Source organism: Mya arenaria, chromosome 17 (assembly GCF_026914265.1).
Source record: "Mya arenaria isolate MELC-2E11 chromosome 17, ASM2691426v1".
NCBI classification, from domain to species: domain Eukaryota; kingdom Metazoa; phylum Mollusca; class Bivalvia; order Myida; family Myidae; genus Mya; species Mya arenaria.
Window position 1 is genome coordinate 2,676,134 of NC_069138.1, and position 20,645 is coordinate 2,696,778.

Genomic DNA, 20,645 nt, shown 5'->3' on the forward strand with positions numbered 1-20,645 from the left:
AAGCTGTACATGTGTGGATGCTTTGCTGGGTAATATTGAACCGCCTGTTCAGAAGTTAATTCTACATGATGTGTAAAATTATAAAACACATCACGGACTCTACCAGGCGCTGTTTCTTTAATGTGTTGTTGCTCTGGACTTTAAATTCACCTCAGATTCTTTTGATTGGAGCAAAAGTCACAATCATTCAATGCTTGAAAACCTTGAAATGCTAAGTTAATTTGCAAACAGTAGTAACAGCATGTTGTTGTCTTTTCTGGTATGATTTTGTTGAATTAGTTTTAGACATGAAATGAATGTAAATTTTAACATCCTTTTAAGCTAGTGTCAGTATATATTATTATTATTTTGATTTATAAAAATATGCCTCTGTTCAAAATAAATGTAGTCAAATGTTTTAAGTAAATTCAAATAAGGACGAAAAACCCTCTGAATTACGATGACTGTTTGATAAAGCTATGTTCGTGAATTACAGAAGAAGTTAATGTTTAAAGTTATTGTTAGTGTGACCTTGAATTAATTAAAAAAAATGTTGTTGCTTTATATATTAATTTGTGTATGCTTTTTAGAAGTGATCGAAATTAGCACAAGCCTGAAACTAGTAAAATGCTTTAAGCGCTTGCTCAAATTCAGATTTTTATGGCACAGGGCTCGTGAAAGAATTTAACATAAGAATTTGTTCTTCATCAAAAAACTAATTTCGATGACTGCTTTAGTTTAATTTTGCTTGTGCTGTGTTTGAAGTGATAGATTTAGTACGCTTACTGACAGTATGAAACACTGTGGGCGGTTTCAATAAAGAATTTAGTCGATTTTTGTCGTAAATGGAAATTATCTAAAGTTTTATAATAAGTTACATAATTTTGCTTCATAGAATTATATGAGAGAATTAATATATATGTGATATATATGTGATATTAAAAAAGATCAAGGTGAGGAAATAATAAAATGAATGTATTGCAATTTGTGGCATTCATACAGATTAAAGATTATTGATGTAACTACTAAACTTCTTTATTAAAACTAGCCCCAGTAATTTTGCTTTCAGATTTGGCAATTTTAAAATAAAGTATATCAGAAAAAAGAAAAATGTTTTAAAAATATCCAAAATTTATGCACACGAGAAAATTTTTCTATTTCCAGATTACTTGAGCCCGACTCTGATACTGAAATCTCGAGCTACAAGATTCACCGCATTTTGTTTTGTGCACGCGGGCCAGCCGATAGTAACGAAAAACGATGCTTCGCCTTTACGTTCAGTCACGGGGTCTCTGCAGAGTCGGCGATCTTCCAGTGTCATGTGTTTAGATGCGATCTTCCAGAGGCTGTAAGTTCTCAAAAGTTAATTTAATATTTATTTAGCTTGAATTAGGGTTTTAGCCAGGTTTTAAAGGTTTTAAGGACAGGCTTTTTCAGAAAAGGGAAACGGTGCTTTTAAAAAAGGGAAAGGTTGTTTCAGGAAAGGTGCAGGGTGCTAAGGGTAAAAAAGGGCACATTGTATCGGGTTTTAAGTATAAAAAAAAATGACAGAAAAATTTATGTTTGGAATGAATTTAATTGAAATAATATAATGTTTGTATGTATTTATGATCATATTACAACATTTAATCAAAACAAAAGATATATTTGACTGTATTAAGCATTTAATTCTATGAAGGCAGAGGGTTGCCCATACTGGTCTCAATGAGGGTAACCAAAAAAGGAGGGTGCAGCACCCTTCCATAATTCTTCACCTAAAACACTATCAAAATGTTACAATTGCTTATAGCTGACTCATGATCAAGTTTGTTTGGAGTGTGGAAATCAGGGAACCATTGACGATTCTAGGAGCAAATTTATAACTAGGCAGGTCCCGCATAGTTCAAAGTTCATAGTTTATTGTATAAAACGCCTCCAGCCTATACACAAACACAAGAGCGTTCAAATATAATACAAACATGAACGTTACTTGAGTGGAACCCATTATCGATAGTGAAACTCGAACCAACTTTAGTATCCAGTGATAAATAAGACAGAGAGTTCAGCAACGGTATGGTTTAATCTATGAATTAGAAAATCATTGTCATCTCATCTTTTATTTTCTTCTTGCAGGTTGCGAAGATCCTTTACTGTTTTGCAAGCACGTTTCGACGCGTTCCGAAAAATCGATCGACAGTCACAAAACAGATTTCAACCTCGGACGAAGATTTTGTATTCACCGTCAATCTGGAATTCAGAGAAGAGGATGGGAAAGGAGGGTTCACGCTTTGCCCGAGGGATAAGAATGTATTCAAGTTGCGATGTAATTTGGATAAACGACTCACGTTAACGGTGCAACAGACCGGAACAAAGCAGTTACGAATTGAAAGGTTTGTCACTTTTGAGAATTGTATAAATTTAATCATTAAAGAAAGTCAACCAAATATTGACACAGGGAAACCAGGTTGTTTTGTTGAATATTTCTCAAGAAAATGTTTTTGTTCAGGAGCTGTCTACATTAAATAGTATGGCGTAGGCTGTTAAGGTAATGTGAGTGCAATATGTTAAAAATATTTTTTTTATACAATGCTGATTACATTTCTATTTTTTGACCATAGAAACCTTTATAACATGCTCTGATAAAAAATTATCAGTGAAATAAAAATGATATTTCACATTTTATGTTTCATATAGTGAAACAATTATTTGATTTTTATCCTGTTATGAAATTTTAGCCTCATGTCTTGAATAAAACATTTGCATGTACTTGGCTGAATCATACTTTCAATGACCTCATTTCTGAAATGGCATTATGTCTCCACACAATCCGGTGCACTTTTTCAGAAAACTACATATAAACATTTTAGGAAAATAATAAAATGACAAATTGTTTCTTTCGGTGTTAGATTGCAATATTTTTAACCCTATAAACACCAAAAGTAAATCTTTTACTACTTACAGGCCTTCCAGTGTTCCTACTTTTTTTCTACTTTTCCTACTTTTTTCTACTTTTCCTACTTTTTCCTACTTTTTTCTACTTTTCCTACTTTTTTCTACTACTTTTCCTACTTTTTTCTACTTTTCCTACTTGTTTAACAGCTTCCTACTTTTTTTCTAAAAAACTCCTACTATTCCTACTTTTTTGAAAATAAAGTCTGGAAAAATATAAAAGTTCGATCTTTGTGCTAGTTTTATTTGCAGAAAATGAACAAAAGATGTCAAACTGGCTGGTTTCTGTTGTTGAAAGGTGTGGCAACATGTTCCACTTTGACGTGCATCATCTTTTCACCCACACAGTTCAGCAACAGAAACCGACCAAGCATTATTCACTAAAATATTCAATGTGGCATATAGAATGGTATGATTTTGCTTTAAAAACATCTCCTCTAGGTAAGTTAATAGCTATTAAAAATTACATATTTAACCAAAAAAAAATTGTGTGGTTAGGGTTACATCCTTTTCAAATATAGGTAGGGTAGGTAGGCTTTTTTATTATTTGTTTTATTAGGCTTTATATAAGAATATCATTTTCATCATTGGAGAATGGTGTTAAAGTTCTGTTTAAGCATTTAAGGTTTAAACTACATATTGAATTGAAAAAACAACAACAGTTTTTTGTTGTTGTTTTTTTGGTTTTTCATTTTTTTTTCAAACTTACTATAAAAACAGTAGGGTCGGGTAACACGAACCAAATGTTTTTTTTTTATGGCCTTGGTGAAATGTATTGAGATATAACACTGAAACAGAAATTTTCTTCTATGTCTTTACCTGTTTAGAATTCATTTACTGGTAAATCAACATTTTTATCTGAAGATATGATCTCTTTGTTTTTTTCAGGTGTTTTGGTCTGCTGATAAGCCCTGGAAGAAATGTAAAGCATGGAGATATGACACTTATTGAAAAGGTGTGATTTTTTTTTAATCTGAAAACTAGTCTTTTACTTGATTATTATAAAGTGGGTTTGATTTTGGAGGACATTTGTTGACTTTGAAACTGACCGTAAGCTTAAGGTTCGAAATCAAGTTGAGTGATTAATAATCCTAGGTGGGTTCTTTCTGCAATATTAAATGTGATAGATTTTAGAAAACACAGATTAATTGATTTTTCCTTATTCCAAATTAAAAGATAATTTAATAAACTTTATATATGGCCAAATACAGATAGCCAAAGCCTTTTCATTTCTGATTGTCCTTTTATAAATATATATATGAGCTATCATTGAGGGTGAGAGTGGTGTAGTGGTATAGGTATCTGCCTTACCCACCAGGGGTACTTTCTCATGGCTTCTCAAAGTGGACACCATTCCTAGTTTCTACCTAGGCAACAGACTTGTCATTTGTCATAATCCACTTACAATAAATTGGTGTAAACTAACATACGACATGATATGAATAAACATTCTCCTCGCTAGCAAGTCTTATGCATGATATCTTTGCAGACATCGATGGGTTACACTGAAGACACCATCTATGTTATAACGGGAAACTGGGATCCAACTGAAGCCAGTTTTGCTGTGCTTAATACGGAAACACCAAGAGGTAAGCTTACAAGAATATCACTTTGTTATAGCAGTGGTAAAACTAGCACAAGCCAGTTAGCAATGCACTGAAAAAAAGCTTTTCGGACTTGCTTGCTCAAATTCTGGATATTGTATAGCTGGGATTGTTCACAATTCTCTTATGCTAAGTGCTAGTACAGTGGTTGAAATTTACACAAGCCCTGCACTGGTAAAATGTCTTTTGGGCTTGGCCAAATTCTGAATTTTATAAAGCAGGGCTTGTAAAAAAAATTGTATGCCAAGCAATAGTATGAGAATTCGGGCTTGTTCATTCAAAATTCTAATTTTGATGAGTACTAGTATGAGAATCAAGGCTTGTTCATCTTAAAGTCTTATCTTGAAAATATAAAATATTAATAAACTTAAATCTGAAAAGTAGTGTGTGTATGTATAAATTTAAAAGTGTTTTGGTTTTAATATTTACTTTCATAATATCTTAACAACCTATTATTTGATTATTTCTCATATTACAAATTTTGGCAGCCATTTTGAATGCCATCATGAATTTAGCAAATTCGCAAAAACCGCCATGTGGCCTAGGGCACTTTTCATAAACCATAGACATTCTCCTAACACAACATATGAAAATAAATTGTATAACACACCGGACACTTTTTTCTCAAAAATGAGGACTTGGAACCCGGACTATGAGTACTTGTAGGAGAATTCGGATTTCTTAATTCAAAAGTTTCATTTTGATTGCTGTTATAAGCTTGTAATAAAGACTTTTGTATTAGAATATTTAAATTTTAACTAGCATTACTCGAGTTAAAAATATAAGCCACATCATTAGCGCACCTTGCTATATAGTATTGATTCTATTTTCCTCACTTAGACAGTAATTACTGGATATGAATCTTTTATCTTAAAACCTATAGCCAGCTTTGCTAGAATGAATAAATACACAGTTTACAAGATACATGGTGAAGCATTTAAAATGTATATATGTGATTATACTGATAAAGATTTTAATGCTTAAAGCTGCACTCTCACAGATTGAACGTTTTGAAAGCTTTTTTAATTTTTTGTCTTGGGCCGGGCCAATTTTTGCGAAAAACCATGGAAACCAGTTATATAAGACTGCTGACAAAAAATTAGATCGCAGATTTTTATATTTAAGTTCAAAAATTGATGTTTTATGCATTTTTCTTAAACCATTTATTTAGTAAAGGTTTACGCCATAAAACATAAATTTTCAAGCAGAAATATGAAAATCTGCAATCTAATCTTTTGTCAGCAATCTTTTATCATTGGTTTGCAAATATTAACGCAAAAATTAGCTCTTTCCTTGGAAGACAAAAAATAAAAAAGTTGTAAATATGGTATATCTGTGAGAGTGCAACTTAAAAACATAATCAACTATTTGCACACAAAGAATGTTAATTCACAGCCTGAATTTTCTTGTCGATTTTCAGACACTCGAGTGTTCATGACAGCTGCGATCGACCTGGTAATCGTTGGTATCCAAGAACCAGTGAGGTTTGCCATAGAGACGAAGGCCAAGATATTCCCGCAGACGGAGAAGTTCTGGTACTTCATGAGCAAACCACACACGGAGCTCTTCCATTTGAAGCTTAAACCGGTAAGTGTTTGCTGATTAGGCCTAGAAAAAAATAACAGCATTTGGTTCGAGTTACCCAAACTCTTTCTACAAAATAGGCGCCGACCCTACCGTATTTATAGTCAGTTGTTAAAAAATATTTTTTTTTACATAATTATGTGCTTTAATATGTGGTTTAAAACCTTTAAAGGTTTATACAGAAGATTCATTTAACACCATTTTTATGACAATTACGTTCTTATATAAAGACTTATAAAACTAATAAATAAAAAAAGACTACCTACCCTACCCGTTTTTGAAAAGAATGTATCCCTAACCAAGCCATGTATTTTTTTTGCCTTATAAACAAATATATTTCTACAGTCGAACCCCATTAGCTTGAGCTTGCTGGCTCAAATTTTGAAGATTTGCTTTAAATCAGTTTCCATCAACACATTATTGTTAAGCATGAGCAAAGTTAGGTGTAAGAAAAGAATGATTCCGGTTTCCCGACTTTCACTAACTTGAACTCTACCCTTACTGTTTTTTATTACCACCAAACAATTTAAAAAGTAGACACACATACTCATACAGTACTTACAAACACTGATTATTAATATTGATAAAGATAATTAAACAATTAAACTGTAATTTTGAAGGAGGCACTTGTAAATTTAATTAGGTTTTATTGTTTATTGTTATTTTGCTTACAGCTATATATATAATTAAATTCTTGACCACTAGATTTTTGTTTTTCAATCACGGTGTATTTAAGGTCATAATAAAAAATAAAAAAAAATTGTTTGCGGTTACCCTTTACGGCTGATTTTACTGAATGTTTGTATGGTAAACTCAAACAATTTTTTTTTGATGGATGCCCTAAGCCTAGGGACAGTAAATGAAAACAATGATATCTTTTAGAAAGCACGAAAGATAACAGAGACGTTCACATTTTTGGATGATTTGTCACATTCAAGGAAAATGGATTGTTGAATTGTATTATTGGGACAATTAATTTTAAAACAATACTTTATGTCCTGTTTTATAAAAATAACCGATGCTGTGTATTTTGAGATTGTTTGTCACTTTCAAGGAAAAAATAAAGGATACAGGACTTAATTAAAAGGAAATTATTTGTAATCTTTTTATTGAAAGGTAATTGATTTCTTTTATCAAAAGTTAACAATTTTTATTAAAATTTAAGATAAATTAATCTTCCTTACTTTGAAATGATGTTTTGAAGGGGATGGAAATGTTTTTAAAAAGAAAAGTGTGTGTTAAAAAGATAAAAATAAAAATATAACATATAATACTGGGCAAGTATAAAGGTGATTTTTTCACTGTAAATCATGTTTTAAAGAAATTGATTTTTTTTATTGGAGAGTGATATATCATATTTAAAGATTCAATAATTCACTTATGATATGAGTTTTAAAATTAAGAAACTGACCAAATTTCAAACAAAAAGAAATAAAAAAATGATTCATTTAATTTGCTCAGAAATTACGTTATACTCATTATGGAGTGATGCAATCACTGGAGATGATGATGATGATGATGATGATGATGATGATGATGATGACGATGAGACGGTGATGATGTGATGATGACAATGACTGGAGATGATAATGATGATGATGATGATGATGATGATGATGATGATGATGATGATGATGATGATGATGATGATGATGATGATGATGATGATATAATGTTGATGATGATGGTGGTAAGGATGATGATGATGATGATGATGATGATGATGATGATGATGATGATGTGATGATGACAATGACTGGAGATGATGATGATGATGATGATGATGATGATGATGATGATGATGATGATGATGATGATGATGATGATGATGATGAAAGAAATGAAAGAAATTAAATGGTATGACATAGGATTCTTACAATAGTTGCCATTTTATATAAAAACAAAATTGAGAAAAGGATTTTTCGGGATTGACAATTATTCATCGGATGTTAGAAATCCCTGTTTCCAAATTTTTCTTCCTCATTCATACTTGATAAAGTTTTAGAGTCACATTTTTGGCTCAGCTATGTGTTTTTCCACGGCAAAAGACCTGATTGTACTGTTACAATGTGATTTATTATCTGGTGTATTATATTTCGCTCTAAAGTGATAGTAATTTGTTACATGGGATATCCATTTCTTAAATATGTAAAAATATTTCAACATTTTAGCTTGTATAAATAGGAGTAAATTTACATCTTTATTCTCAAAATTTATCGTCTTACTAAAACAGTTTGTGTGACATTAACGGAAAAAAATGGAAAGGAAATTTGTTACAGTAATACAGGTGATTGTTTTTTCACTAGTTAAACTTTATTTTTCGACTTAACAATTTTAAACAAAACAGGCATATGCCATTAGTAATTCAAGCTTTTCAAACTTTAACTGTTTTAAATGAATGTAATTGTTATAACTATCAATTATGTCTCCCCCTCTCTGGGGGAGACATATTGTTTTTGCCCTGTCCGGTAGTCCGTCAGTCCGTCAGTCCGTCCGTACGTCACACTTCGTTTCCGATCAATAACTGGAAAACCGCATGACCTAGGATCACCAAACTTGGTAGGGAGGTTGGTCGTGAGGTGTAGAGGATCCCTGTTGTTTTTGGGGTCACTAGGTCAAAGGTCAAGGTCGCGGCGACCCCCAATATAAAAAACATTTCTGCTCAAAATCTTGAGAACGGTTTGACCTAGGTTCACCAAACTTGGTAGGGAGGTTGGTCATGAGGTGTAGAAGATCCCTATTGTTTTTGGGGTCATCTCTAGTTATAGACAGTCTGTTCATGAATATAACTGATGTGTGTTATAACTTATAATAGACAGTTGTTTTAGTTGAAAGCGAATGGATTATATTTTGAAAGGTTAAAGATGCACACTCACAGATTGACCTTTTTTTTTAATTTTTGTCTTTGAATGAATTAATCTTAATGCTTAAATATCTGGACACCAGTGATGTTAGACTGATGACAAACTATCAGATCACATTTTTTAATATAAACTTTCAAAAATAACAGTTTTGCAGGGTTCGACACTAACAGTAGTCCGGTAGTCCGAGACTACCTGTTTTGTGCTCGGACTACAAAAAAATTTAAGTCAATAGTCCGTCCGACTACTAGAAAAAGTAAATATGACATCAGGTAATTGAGCATAAAATATTTATTAATACGTTTAAACTTGCTTAAAACGTGTTGTTAAAATTTTAAAAAAGCCGAGTAAATACTCATACTAAAGTTTGCCGAAGATGGCCGAGCAGTTCCGGACAACCTGGACTGTTAAGCGAGTTTCGCGCGCAATTCGTATAGCCTTTCGATCAATATTTAAATCAGTCTGTAGAATGTCTTTATTTAGAATGGGAAAAACCATTTTGCACTGTATGGTGTGTTTTAATCGTCAGACACATGAAAGTCTGCCAGTGTCAGCGAGGTAGATTTGGGTTTAAAATGAGGTAGAATTTCTAGATCCCTTGCATTTTCAGTCAGAAACAATGATAGATACGATGTAAGCAAAAACTTGATGGTTGTTACTATTTTCAGATTTTCTGAAAATACGTCATGGTTATTTATTTATCGTTTAGAGTATTGTCAAATGTCGGTGTTTTGATAAAGCAGACAGAAGGAACATTATGTATGGCTTGTGAAATATTTTAACTGGCTTTTAAAAGAGCAGCTTAAAAAATAATCATACTGCTCATAAATGTCTAATTCAGTGTAAGTGCAGACGACGGCAGAAATTGTGTGCGTTAATTTTCACGTCAAAATGTCGTAACATTTTATACATTGAAGTTAGGGCCAATAACAATTCTTATCAACTCCCAATTAATTAATAACATTTTGGGAATTAATTATGCCCCCTTTTGAAAAAAGTGGGGTATATTGTTTTGCACATGTCGGTCGGTCGGTCAGTCGGTCGGTCGGTCGGTCGGTCGGTCGGTCTGTCTGTCTGTCGGTCGGTCGGAATACCAAATGGTTTCCGATCAATAACTTGAGAACGCTTTGACCGAGGGACCTCATACTTGGTATGTGTATTGGTCATCACCAGCAGATGAACCCTATTGATTTTGAGGTCAGTGGGTCAAAGGTCAAGGTCAGTGTGACCTTTACATGAAAAACGGTTTCCGATCAATAACTTGAGAACGCTTTGACCCAGGAACCTCATACTTGGTAGGTGTATTGGTCATGACCAGCAGATGAACCCTATTGATTTTGAGGTCAGTGGGTCAAAGGTCAAGGTCAGTGTGACCTTAACATGAAAAACGGTTTCCGATCAATAACTTGAGAACGCTTTGACCCAGGGACCTCATACTAGGTAGGCTTATTGGTCATGACCAGCAGATGAACCCTATTGATTTTGAGGTCAGTGGGTCAAAGGTCAAGGTCAGTGTGACTGTAAGCTGAAAAAAGGTTTTCTGATTGTCCATATTTTATTTAAGTGTCCAAATCCTACTAACAATTTGGCTCCCAAGGGGGCATAAATGTTTCACTAACATCTCTTGTTTCATTATATTTTTAAAGCATTATTGTATGTCGTTTTAATAGATTAACAAAGACTACTGAATAGTAGGATGCCAATATCAATTATCAAATAATGCTGACCAATAGGATGTCTGTCATTTGTGCCGTAACTTAGTAACGATCTCTAGCAACGATCTCGGTCGAGGTGTCAATTGATTTATTGCAACATTTTCCTGAAAGTGACGGATTATGGGGTATTTTAGCATGGTTTTTAGATTTTTATTCTGGGGTATTTTAGCATGGTTTTTAGACTTTTTAAGGTTTTAAAATTGAAGGCCAAACATTGTTTTGAAGAACGTGGAAATTTTAAGATTGAGACAGATAAGAAACATGATCAATCAAAGGGTTATACTGACAATGTTTTTAAGGAGAAGTCTAACAAAACACTGAAGGAATCCGTTGCAGGCTTGCAATTTTTTTTGGACTATCAGAATTTTTGCTGGACTACCTGGATTTTAGATCCAGAAGTTAGTGTCTAACCCTGTTTTGTGTCTTGATGCTGCACTCTCAAAGATTTACCATTTTGTGTCTGAAAGTTGCACTCTCAAAGATTTACCATTTTGTGTCTGAAAGCTGCACTCTCAAAGATTTACCATTTTGTGTCTGAAAGCTGCACTCTCACAGATTTACCATTTTGTGTCTGAAAGCTGCACTCTCACAGATTTACCATTTTGTCTCTGAAAGCTGCACTCTCACAGATTTACCATTTTGTGTCTTAAAGCTGCACTCTCACAGATTTACCATTTTGTCTCCTAAAGCTGCACTCTCACAGATTTACCGTTTTGTCTCCTAAAGCTGCACTCTCACAGATTTACCATTTTGTCTCCTAAAGCTGCACTCTCACAGATTTACCGTTTTGTCTCTTAAAGCTGCACTCTCACAGATTTACCGTCTTGTGTCCTAAAGCTGCACTCTCACAGATTTACCGTCTTGTGTCTTAAAGCTGCACTCTCACAGATTTACCATTTTGTGTCTTAAAGCTGCACTCTCACAGATTTACCGTCTTGTGTCTTAAAGCTGCACTCTCACAGATTTACCATTTTGTCTCCTAAAGCTGCACTCTCACAGATTTACCATTTTGTGTCTTAAAGCTGCACTCTCACAGATTTACCGTCTTGTGTCCTAAAGCTGCACTCTCACAGATTTACCGTCTTGTGTCTTAAAGCTGCACTCTCACAGATTTACCGTCTTGTGTCTTAAAGCTGCGCTCTCACAGATTTACCGTTTTACAACTTTTTTATTTTTGCAGGTCTTGGAATGAGCAAATTTTTGCGTAAATGTCTGCAAACCAGTGTTAAAAGACTGCTGACAAAAGATCAAATCGCAGATGTTCATATTTCTATATAAAAATTAATGTTTTATGGCTGAAAGCGTTACTAACGGTTTTAGTAAAATGCATAAAACATCAATTTATATACAAAATCTGCAATCAAATTTCTTGTCAGCAGTTTTAAAATGGCTGGTTTATCGATATGCATATGCATAAATTGGCTCATTCCAAGACAAAAAAAATAAAAGTTGTCAAAATGTTTAATCTGTGAGAGTGTAGCTTTAAAGCGAAGAACAGGTACAATATATATGGATTCAGCCAGGGGCCATGATTACGAACAGTCTCAATTTAAAGTCTAGACTCAGAAAAACATTTTTATGAAGGAACAAAAAATCATATGAATTCCATTTCTTTTACAGAAAAAAAATGTAAATTTATACTAGTTAAACATTCAAATAGTAATATATTTAAGCAAATTTTACCATCAATGCTCTGATAGAAGGAAAATTACAATGAAATGAAGGTTTGCCAGAGTGAGTCTTGAGTCCGAACAAAATCACGGCCCCAGGTTTATTACATTTATACATATTGCTTACAATAATGAGACCTGAGGTACAATAAAGAAATGGTTTTTGGGCATAAAACATCAATTTTTGAAATTTGACAAATCGGTGTAAATCTGTGAGAGCTGTGCAGCTTTAAATTATGATGGTCAATAAATATGGATCAGTTTTCGGATGTAAAGATTAGTCATTTGACAAATCTGTGTAAATCTGTGAGAGTGCAGCTTTAAAGTATGATGGTCAATAAATATGGAAACATCAATGAATGTCCATGTCCATATAGCATGTGCCTTACTGTGACTGTCATTGGATTTTATGTGTCTGTTTAATATGTTGCCATTGTTTTCCATGCCTTGTAGGCAGCTGTTACCACCATATCTATTCATCAAATCATTATCTTCACTTTCATTTTGCAAGTACCGTACTTCATCTAATAAACAACTGGCCCAATTTTTTTCTTCTCAAAATAACTTATGTATGACTGATTTAACCCTTTCCTTTTAAAGAGAAGTGGCCACATCAGTGGCAACTAGTTAAACCCCTTGTAAATTTACTTTAAAGGTGCACTCTCACAGATGGACAATTTTGAAGATTTTTTTTATAGTTTTTGACTCAGAATCAGCTGATTTTAGCATCAAAGCCTTCAATTCATTCATATAAGATAACTCACAATAGAACGGTAAAAGCAGATCTTAATTGTTTGGAAAGCTGTCGAATGTGTTGTTGTTGTTTTTTTAAGTGTTAGTAATGCTTTTAGCCATAAAACATCAAATTTGCAAAACGTAAATATAAAACACTGCGATATGATATTTTGTCAGCAGTCTTGTATCACTGGTTTCCTGACATTTACTCACAAATTGGCTCATTCCAAGACAATTTTTTTTTTAAAGTTGTCAAAATGGTCGATCTGTGAGAGGGCAGCTTTTAAGTCAAAAGGTGTATCTATGAGGCTATAGATAGAAGAGTAAAAAAGTATATCATATATTAAGGAAAGGGTATAGTATCATATTTCATCTACCCAAATTACTTAATTAAACTTGAGTTTTCCCAAACTAAAAGAAGTTTTATTGTGATACTCCAAGGGATCATCATAAATTTCCTTAAAAGTTGCTAAACGCCTTAAAAAGAATCAATACACTGAAACTGACATTTATCCCCTAGTATAACATCTGATTGAGATATAAGGTAGTGTTACATTTACCGTAATGCAGGTGATAGAGAATGAAGGTAGAGTTACAATTACCGTAATGGAGTTAAATGTAATGTAAAACAGCAAAATTTGTTTTTCAGTTGAAAGAAGATCATATTTCTGAACAGGAAAATTATTTTCGAATGAACAAATGGATGACAATTGTTTTGAAACACAAAAGCTTTTTAAATGTGATCTTTAGAATAAATATTGAAGATGTAATTATGTACATGCATTAAAGCTGGGCATCTAATGTATTAAGTAAAAAACAAGGGGCTTAAACTAGGTCACAGAATATAGGTGAATAGTGTCTGAAAGTGGTAATACTCCAAAATGTGAAAATTGAACACTAAAATAATTGTGTGTTTAGACTAAATATGGTAATTCCTAAGTTTTGTACTAGGATGCTATATTAGTGTACATGGATAATATGAACTTCATTCTTAACTTTTATTATCTTAATAGTATTATTTTATTTTGTGCAATTTAAATAATTTGTGCAAATCCACACAAAAATAAGGAAATAAAATCAAGGAAATTTTTATCATATTTTGAAGGTGAATTAATTACTCTTGTGGATTTGATAAAATATGAATGGATAACACATCTAATCGTACATTGAAAACACATTGAATGGACATTGTAAAATTATAATGGATGGGGTCAAGTTTTAAATTTTATCAGTTTCTAAAAATAGAATTGAATAATTTGCCATTGGATAATTTGGGATCGTAACAATGCTACATTTCTGTTATCTTGAGCGTGTGTGCCAAGGAGCTGTTGTCTGTTTAGTAAGTCACTTATCTCATTTTTGAGTAATTTAAAATTTGCTGTCCTAAATTTGTGATAAGAAAATTATTAAAGTCTTTCACTTATTTTTGTATTAAGGAATAAAAAGAATTTAGTTAGTTCTAAACTGTTAAAATGTATGTTTCATTGCATTTAGAACTATACTTGCAAAAGATGTGAAATTCTCATATCAACTCAGTTTATCACTTTAAACCTATTATTAACATTTTTATGCCCCCTTTTGAAAAAAGTGGGGTATATTGTTTTGCACATGTCGGTCGGTCGGTCGGTCGGTCGGTCGGTCGGTCTGTCGGTCGGTCGGTCGGAATACCAAATGGTTTCCGATCAATAACTTGAGAACGCTTTGACCGAGGGACCTCATACTTGGTATGTGTATTGGTCATCACCAGCAGATGAACCCTATTGATTTTGAGGTCAGTGGGTCAAAGGTCAAGGTCAGTGTGACCTTTACATGAAAAACGGTTTCCGATCAATAACTTGTTTAACATAATTATTATTAACATATTTATAACAATTACAATGTATGGAGAGGCATAAATTTATACAACATTTATATTTACAATTTAAGGCCAGTGTTCTTTTCAAATTTATGGTTTGATGTGACATATTTTTTGAGTGGTCTACATTATATTATGTAAACTACCCACTAACTGAGCCAGCCACTGTTTATATCTACCGTTCAACTGATTAAAATAAAAAAAACATCTGACTTACTGAAATAAATGTATTCGAAAACTTGAGAAATTATAAACTGCCTTCTCTTTAGACAAAACAATATGTTGACCACTTAAATATTACTTTTTGACAGAAGTGGAAAATGTTTTTCTCTTTATTCATTCTGTGATAAGCTGAACGAACAAATTGAAATGATTTGACCAAAATGTTATCTTTCTTTTGAACACTTTCAAATGAATTGTCCTGTTGTTTGTGATTAGTTTGACTTTGTTTCCTGAATGTGGTTAAACATCTTTTTCTTTTGATTGAATGTAGGATAAAAGTGAAATGGGTTTGTTGTTAAGCAATTGTATTGAACAGGTAATTTTACTGGAAAAAATAGTACAGTAGAGGTCACATAATGTAGTCAACTTAATGCAAGAAACTCAATGGTCTAGAACTTTGGTCAAGTTAACAAAGTGATTAAAGTGACAATGTTGTTAGATTTTAATAATGAAATATTTGATGATGTGGTAATCTGTCAAAGAAAACAAGTTCAGCTGAAACAGGTGTCTCAGATTGTTAGGAACAGTCTGCAAGTCACAAGTAAATCTATTAAGCTTCCAGAGCAGTAGAGACCTGAAAGTTAACAACGATTAATTAAGCGTTCAAGATATTTGAAAAAATTGGTACACTTTCTTGCATGCATGTACGGCAAGGTCTTTAACTCTTGCTTTAATGTTTTTTGAGTTTTGTTTATGGTTTGCACTTTTTGAACTGGGTTCACAACATCAGAGCAAGAAGGGTGTGGTCTAGTGGAATTTTTGGCATGTCGCCCCTCACCAAAAAGGCTGGGGCTCGAGGGCAACCAAGGAGGAGGTCTCTTGACCTCTAGAAAAGAACCTCAGTATTATTTTCTTGTGATGTTCTGATGATCGATTATAATCAAAATTTATCGATTGAGTCTGAAATTGGCGACAATCGATTGTATTTGGTCATAATTGATCATTGATTGTAGTGTTGTTTTAATTCTTTCCTCTCGCTATATTTTAGTGGCTTAATTTCTGCCAATATTCTCCTCTCCGAGTTCCATTTATACATTGGAAGTGTTTAGTTGTTATCGTTAACCATAATGGGCGAAAGCAATAGCAACGTTAAATAACTTTAAACGTACACCTTACATAAGCATAGATAAGGATTAAGACCTATTGTACAAGAATAAAACTTCAATTAACAGGGTTCGAATTTAACTTTGAGAAGCACTCGCAAAATTTTGCGAGTGCTTTTTGAGGCAACTCGCGAAATGAAAAATCAACTTGCAATTTTATTATTTGCTCTATTCCCTTATAATATTGTCTAATTAAAGTAGAAATTACACCTAAGACATATTATGAATATTAAAAAGTATCAATCTTGAGTGACTCGACTACTAAACCTTGTTGATAGCTTATTCTTTTTTGGGGTACGGAAAGACTCATCAGATACTGGCCGCTTTTTGATAACAAAGCTGTCCAATAATTTGACATTTTCACTTTGTATATTTACCCTCGCGATCGGGTAATACACATTCGGCAAGCACGCTACAGATTTCATTTAGTCTATAAGTATTAAAAACAATAACATTATAAATTTAAAATCAATAAAAGCAACAGTAAATGTAGCAGGGATGCATTGGATCATGAAATATATCGATCGACGAAGTCTATTCACTTTGACAGTTGGGCGGAAATATATTCAAAGGTTGATGGGGTTTACATATAGTGCGCGAAAGCGCTAAATTTAGCCAATGATTGAGCTAGGTGATTACGTCATTTGTATTCACTTTGTATTATGCACGACTCGGAGCATCCTGGAAAGATTCGTGATAAAACTCGGCCTTTTCCGTATTTGTTCTATTTTTGAAAACTTACTAAAGCGTGACTCCGTACTGTCTTCTTTATACTGGTAGTGTAAACATGCCATTTATAGGCTGTTTACACTCGACTACGTAGGGGAGTTAAGTTCATGTTGATTCTACTTTCCTTTTAACATTTTGTGGTCTAGAAAAAGCCACTCGCAGAATTTTGCGAGCTTGAATAAAAGTCACTCGCAATTTGCAAATGTCGCTCGCACTTTGCGAGTATGCGAGTCTAAATTCGAACCCTGATTAAGGTATTGTCAAAAACCGATTGTACTATCGATCAGTTACATGAGTGCAACCGATTATCAATAGTCAAACTGGAACTGATTCCCAACGCTATTATTTTCTGTGCTTGAATCAGACCTGACAGTGAGCCATATCAGGTTATGACTGTATTCTCAATTAAGCTTAGCTTAATTAGTATGAAAAACCCATCAGTGAGAAACAAGCTGGTTTGTTGGCATGCCATGATTAATATATTAGCCAAATATTTAGTTGCCCATAAAAAACCTAATATTTCCCAAATTCTCTTTCAGGTTGAGGGTCACAATGGGGAAATCAGCCACGAGGTGCTTGGCGTGAGAAGCCAGTCAGATTTGGACCGTCGTAAAGCCGGAATGACTCTGCCGCTTGGACATGCGAAGTTCCCCACCACCGATATACAGACCCCCATTGAAGGACCTGAGGAATTATCAGGTAGAAAATAACTCTTCAGGCCTTTTTCTATAGTTCTCGCTGGTCCGACTTTCGGATGAATGGGAATTCCTTAGCAAAATATATGATATTGTTTCCAATCTGGAGAAAAAAATCCCAATCAAAAAAAAAAAATTGTACCTGTAAAAGGGACTAGACACCATATGATACCATTGCAAGGAAAAATAAAAATGTCAAAAACTTATACAAAATTGATATTGTTGTGTACATCTCATCAAATTTTTACAATTCAAAATTTACAAGGCTTCTCTACCAAGTAAATACAAGTAATTCAAAAATAGCGTCAGTATATGTATCTGTACTAATCACATGGCTTTCACGTGCTAATTTTACACACTATAAACTGGGAAACAGTTATGCATTATTACTAAACGTTAAATTCAGCTTAGACAACGAGAAAATAATCTTTTAATCATGTTATTTGCTGCATTATCGGCCTCATTCTAGCTCGTATTGACAATTCTAGGCAGATAGTTAAATATTTAGCCTAAGTAAGATACTAATCTTCTAATTGACAATTCTAGCCTTGTTTTGAGGAAATAACGTTTTTGCAGATTTTGGGACCATCTGGTGTCCAGCTCCTTTAATAATTTGTGGTACATGTGCTCATTTCATGATAGTTTAATATTAAGTGTAAGTCTACAGATGGAGATATGTACATTTATTTCAGATGGGGATGAGCCTTTACTCAGTGGTTCGGGAGTTGTCAGTAAGGAGATTACAGATGAGAACCTGCTTGAAGCATGGCGAGAAGTCTTGAAGAAATGGCAACAAAACCTCACACAGAAACCAAAACAGGTTCGTTCTAATTTTGTTTGTCTATCTGGGATGTTGTTTGTCTGCAGATAGGCAGATTTCCATGGATATAATTGCTCCAGGCACCAAAAATAGAGAGCAATATACAACATTTAAATTTATTTTTTTTTACCCTTTTTTTTAAAAGTTCAGTGGTTGCTTTTGTTTGTTACCATTAAAGTAAACCTTGGAGGTGAAGTGAACACTGGCACAGTGCTGGTTGATAACCCACACACCCACACACACTACACTCCCCCCCCCCTTAACCTTATTGACCCTCCTGCCCTTTACTGCTGCTACCTTCAAGAGGGCTTTAAAAAAGCCAGTTTTGCTTCTGCGGCAAGTTGCTTCACCCCCTTTGACCCCTAATAAATATTTGGTATAGTGTTCCCAGACTGACTCACACAAAAACACCCTGGACCCGAAATATTTTTACAGAATTAAGGGAGTTGGAAGTAAAAACAAGGCTTGACCAACCTTAAATGTAGGTAGTGAAATGCCAATCAAATTATTAATTGACAATGGGCTTGGATTGTCCTAAAATTCTTCCAATGTATTGTCATATCGTAAGTGTTATAGGCATTCAGTTAGTCATGGGCATTCTCCAATACGCATGGGCCTACAAATTAATTTTTGGTCCCCTGATATGGCAGATGCTTCAGGAAATCAAGAATAAAATATAGAAGGCTGAGAGGTGTATATTCTTTAAACTTTTTACTTGTGAAAGTTTTTATTTATTCCACTAAAGGTTAACTCCTATAAATTATAACATACGGTGACAAAATTAATGAAAGGCCTTTGCATATTGATACCTTGCTTAAATATGTGTCTGTGTGTACAATTAAAAATACCGTTATCTAGGTACGCCTTGTTTATCATTTGGGTTAATGTAAAAGTGTGTGTTTATGACTGCATAATAAGCCTGATCCCATTACATCCCATGTGTGACTTTTTGATAAATTTTGTTGCTGAAAGGGGGAAAATTTACCCATTTTCTACTTTTAGGTTTCACAGTTGGCAAAAAAGGGTATACCTGAGGCACTCAGAGGGGAAGTTTGGCAGTTGTTAGCAGGAGCCCAAAATAATTCTGAGCTTTTGGAGGCATACAGGATTCTAATTACAAAGGTAAGTGATTTGTACTTGTTTAAAAAATAAAAATACTATTGAAAAGAAATAATTGTTTGTTTCAGTGAAATATCGTTGGTGTTCTCGAGGTGAATAAATTGTGATCATACACTGAAACAAACAATTTTTCTTTTTATCTTATGCTTTAAAAAGGATTTAAAATGACAAATTGTATGCGAATGTAGTCATTTTGCAAATGACGTCATTGGGTTTGTGCGTGTTGACGCTTGATTTGGTATCAAGAGTGGGCTGGAATATCAAAACAGTGAAAAAAATCACGGTTTAAATAGTGAAATATCATTTTTATTTCACTCATGAATTTCTATAAACTAACTAATAGCATAATATTAAAATGTTTATAAAAATAGGTTTTAGGTTATATGTTTATTGATGTCAAAGTAATTAAAAGATATTGACAGAGCCTTGTTATTTGGTGCTTTCACTATTGTGATATTGCAAATAGTTTGCCAATGCATAAAAGCCATTTAACTTTTTAGCCAGGTCAATCACATCACTGACCTTATCACATCCTTGACCTTATCACATCCTTGACCTTATCACATCCTCGTCCTTATCACATCCTTGACCTTATCACATTCTTGACCTTATCACATCCACAACCTTATCACATCCTTGACCTTATCACATCCTTGACCTTATCACGTCCTTGACCTTATCACATCCTTGACCTTTTCATATCCATGTCTTTATCACATCCATGACCAAATCACATCCATGACCATATCACATCCATGACTTTATCACATCCTTGACCTTATCACATCCATGACTTTATCACATCCTTGACCTTATCACATCCCTGACCTTATCACATCCATGACCATATCACATCCATGACCATATCACATCCTTGACTTTATCACATCCTTGACCTTATCATACCCTTGACCATATCATACCCCTGACCATATCACATTCCTGACCATATCACATCCTTGACTTTATCACATCCTTGACCTTATCACATCCATGACCTTATCACATCCTTGACCTTATCACATC

At 33.6% G+C, this 20,645-nt stretch overlaps 1 protein-coding gene across 3 annotated transcripts in view; it reads left to right on the forward strand.

The window, feature by feature from the left end:
• The window catches only part of LOC128223679 (rab GTPase-activating protein 1-like), a 55,279-nt gene that overhangs the window by 11,566 nt on the left and 23,068 nt on the right, over nucleotides 1–20,645 (forward strand). For all 3 annotated transcript variants that reach the window (XM_052932971.1, XM_052932969.1, XM_052932970.1), the window contains 8 exons: nucleotides 1,144–1,327; nucleotides 2,092–2,348; nucleotides 3,796–3,862; nucleotides 4,397–4,496; nucleotides 5,932–6,098; nucleotides 17,525–17,684; nucleotides 18,373–18,500; nucleotides 19,503–19,622. In XM_052932971.1, coding sequence (XP_052788931.1) covers nucleotides 1,144–1,327; nucleotides 2,092–2,348; nucleotides 3,796–3,862; nucleotides 4,397–4,496; nucleotides 5,932–6,098; nucleotides 17,525–17,684; nucleotides 18,373–18,500; nucleotides 19,503–19,622 — 1,183 coding nt within the window. The remainder of the gene's footprint in view (nucleotides 1–1,143; nucleotides 1,328–2,091; nucleotides 2,349–3,795; nucleotides 3,863–4,396; nucleotides 4,497–5,931; nucleotides 6,099–17,524; nucleotides 17,685–18,372; nucleotides 18,501–19,502; nucleotides 19,623–20,645) is intronic.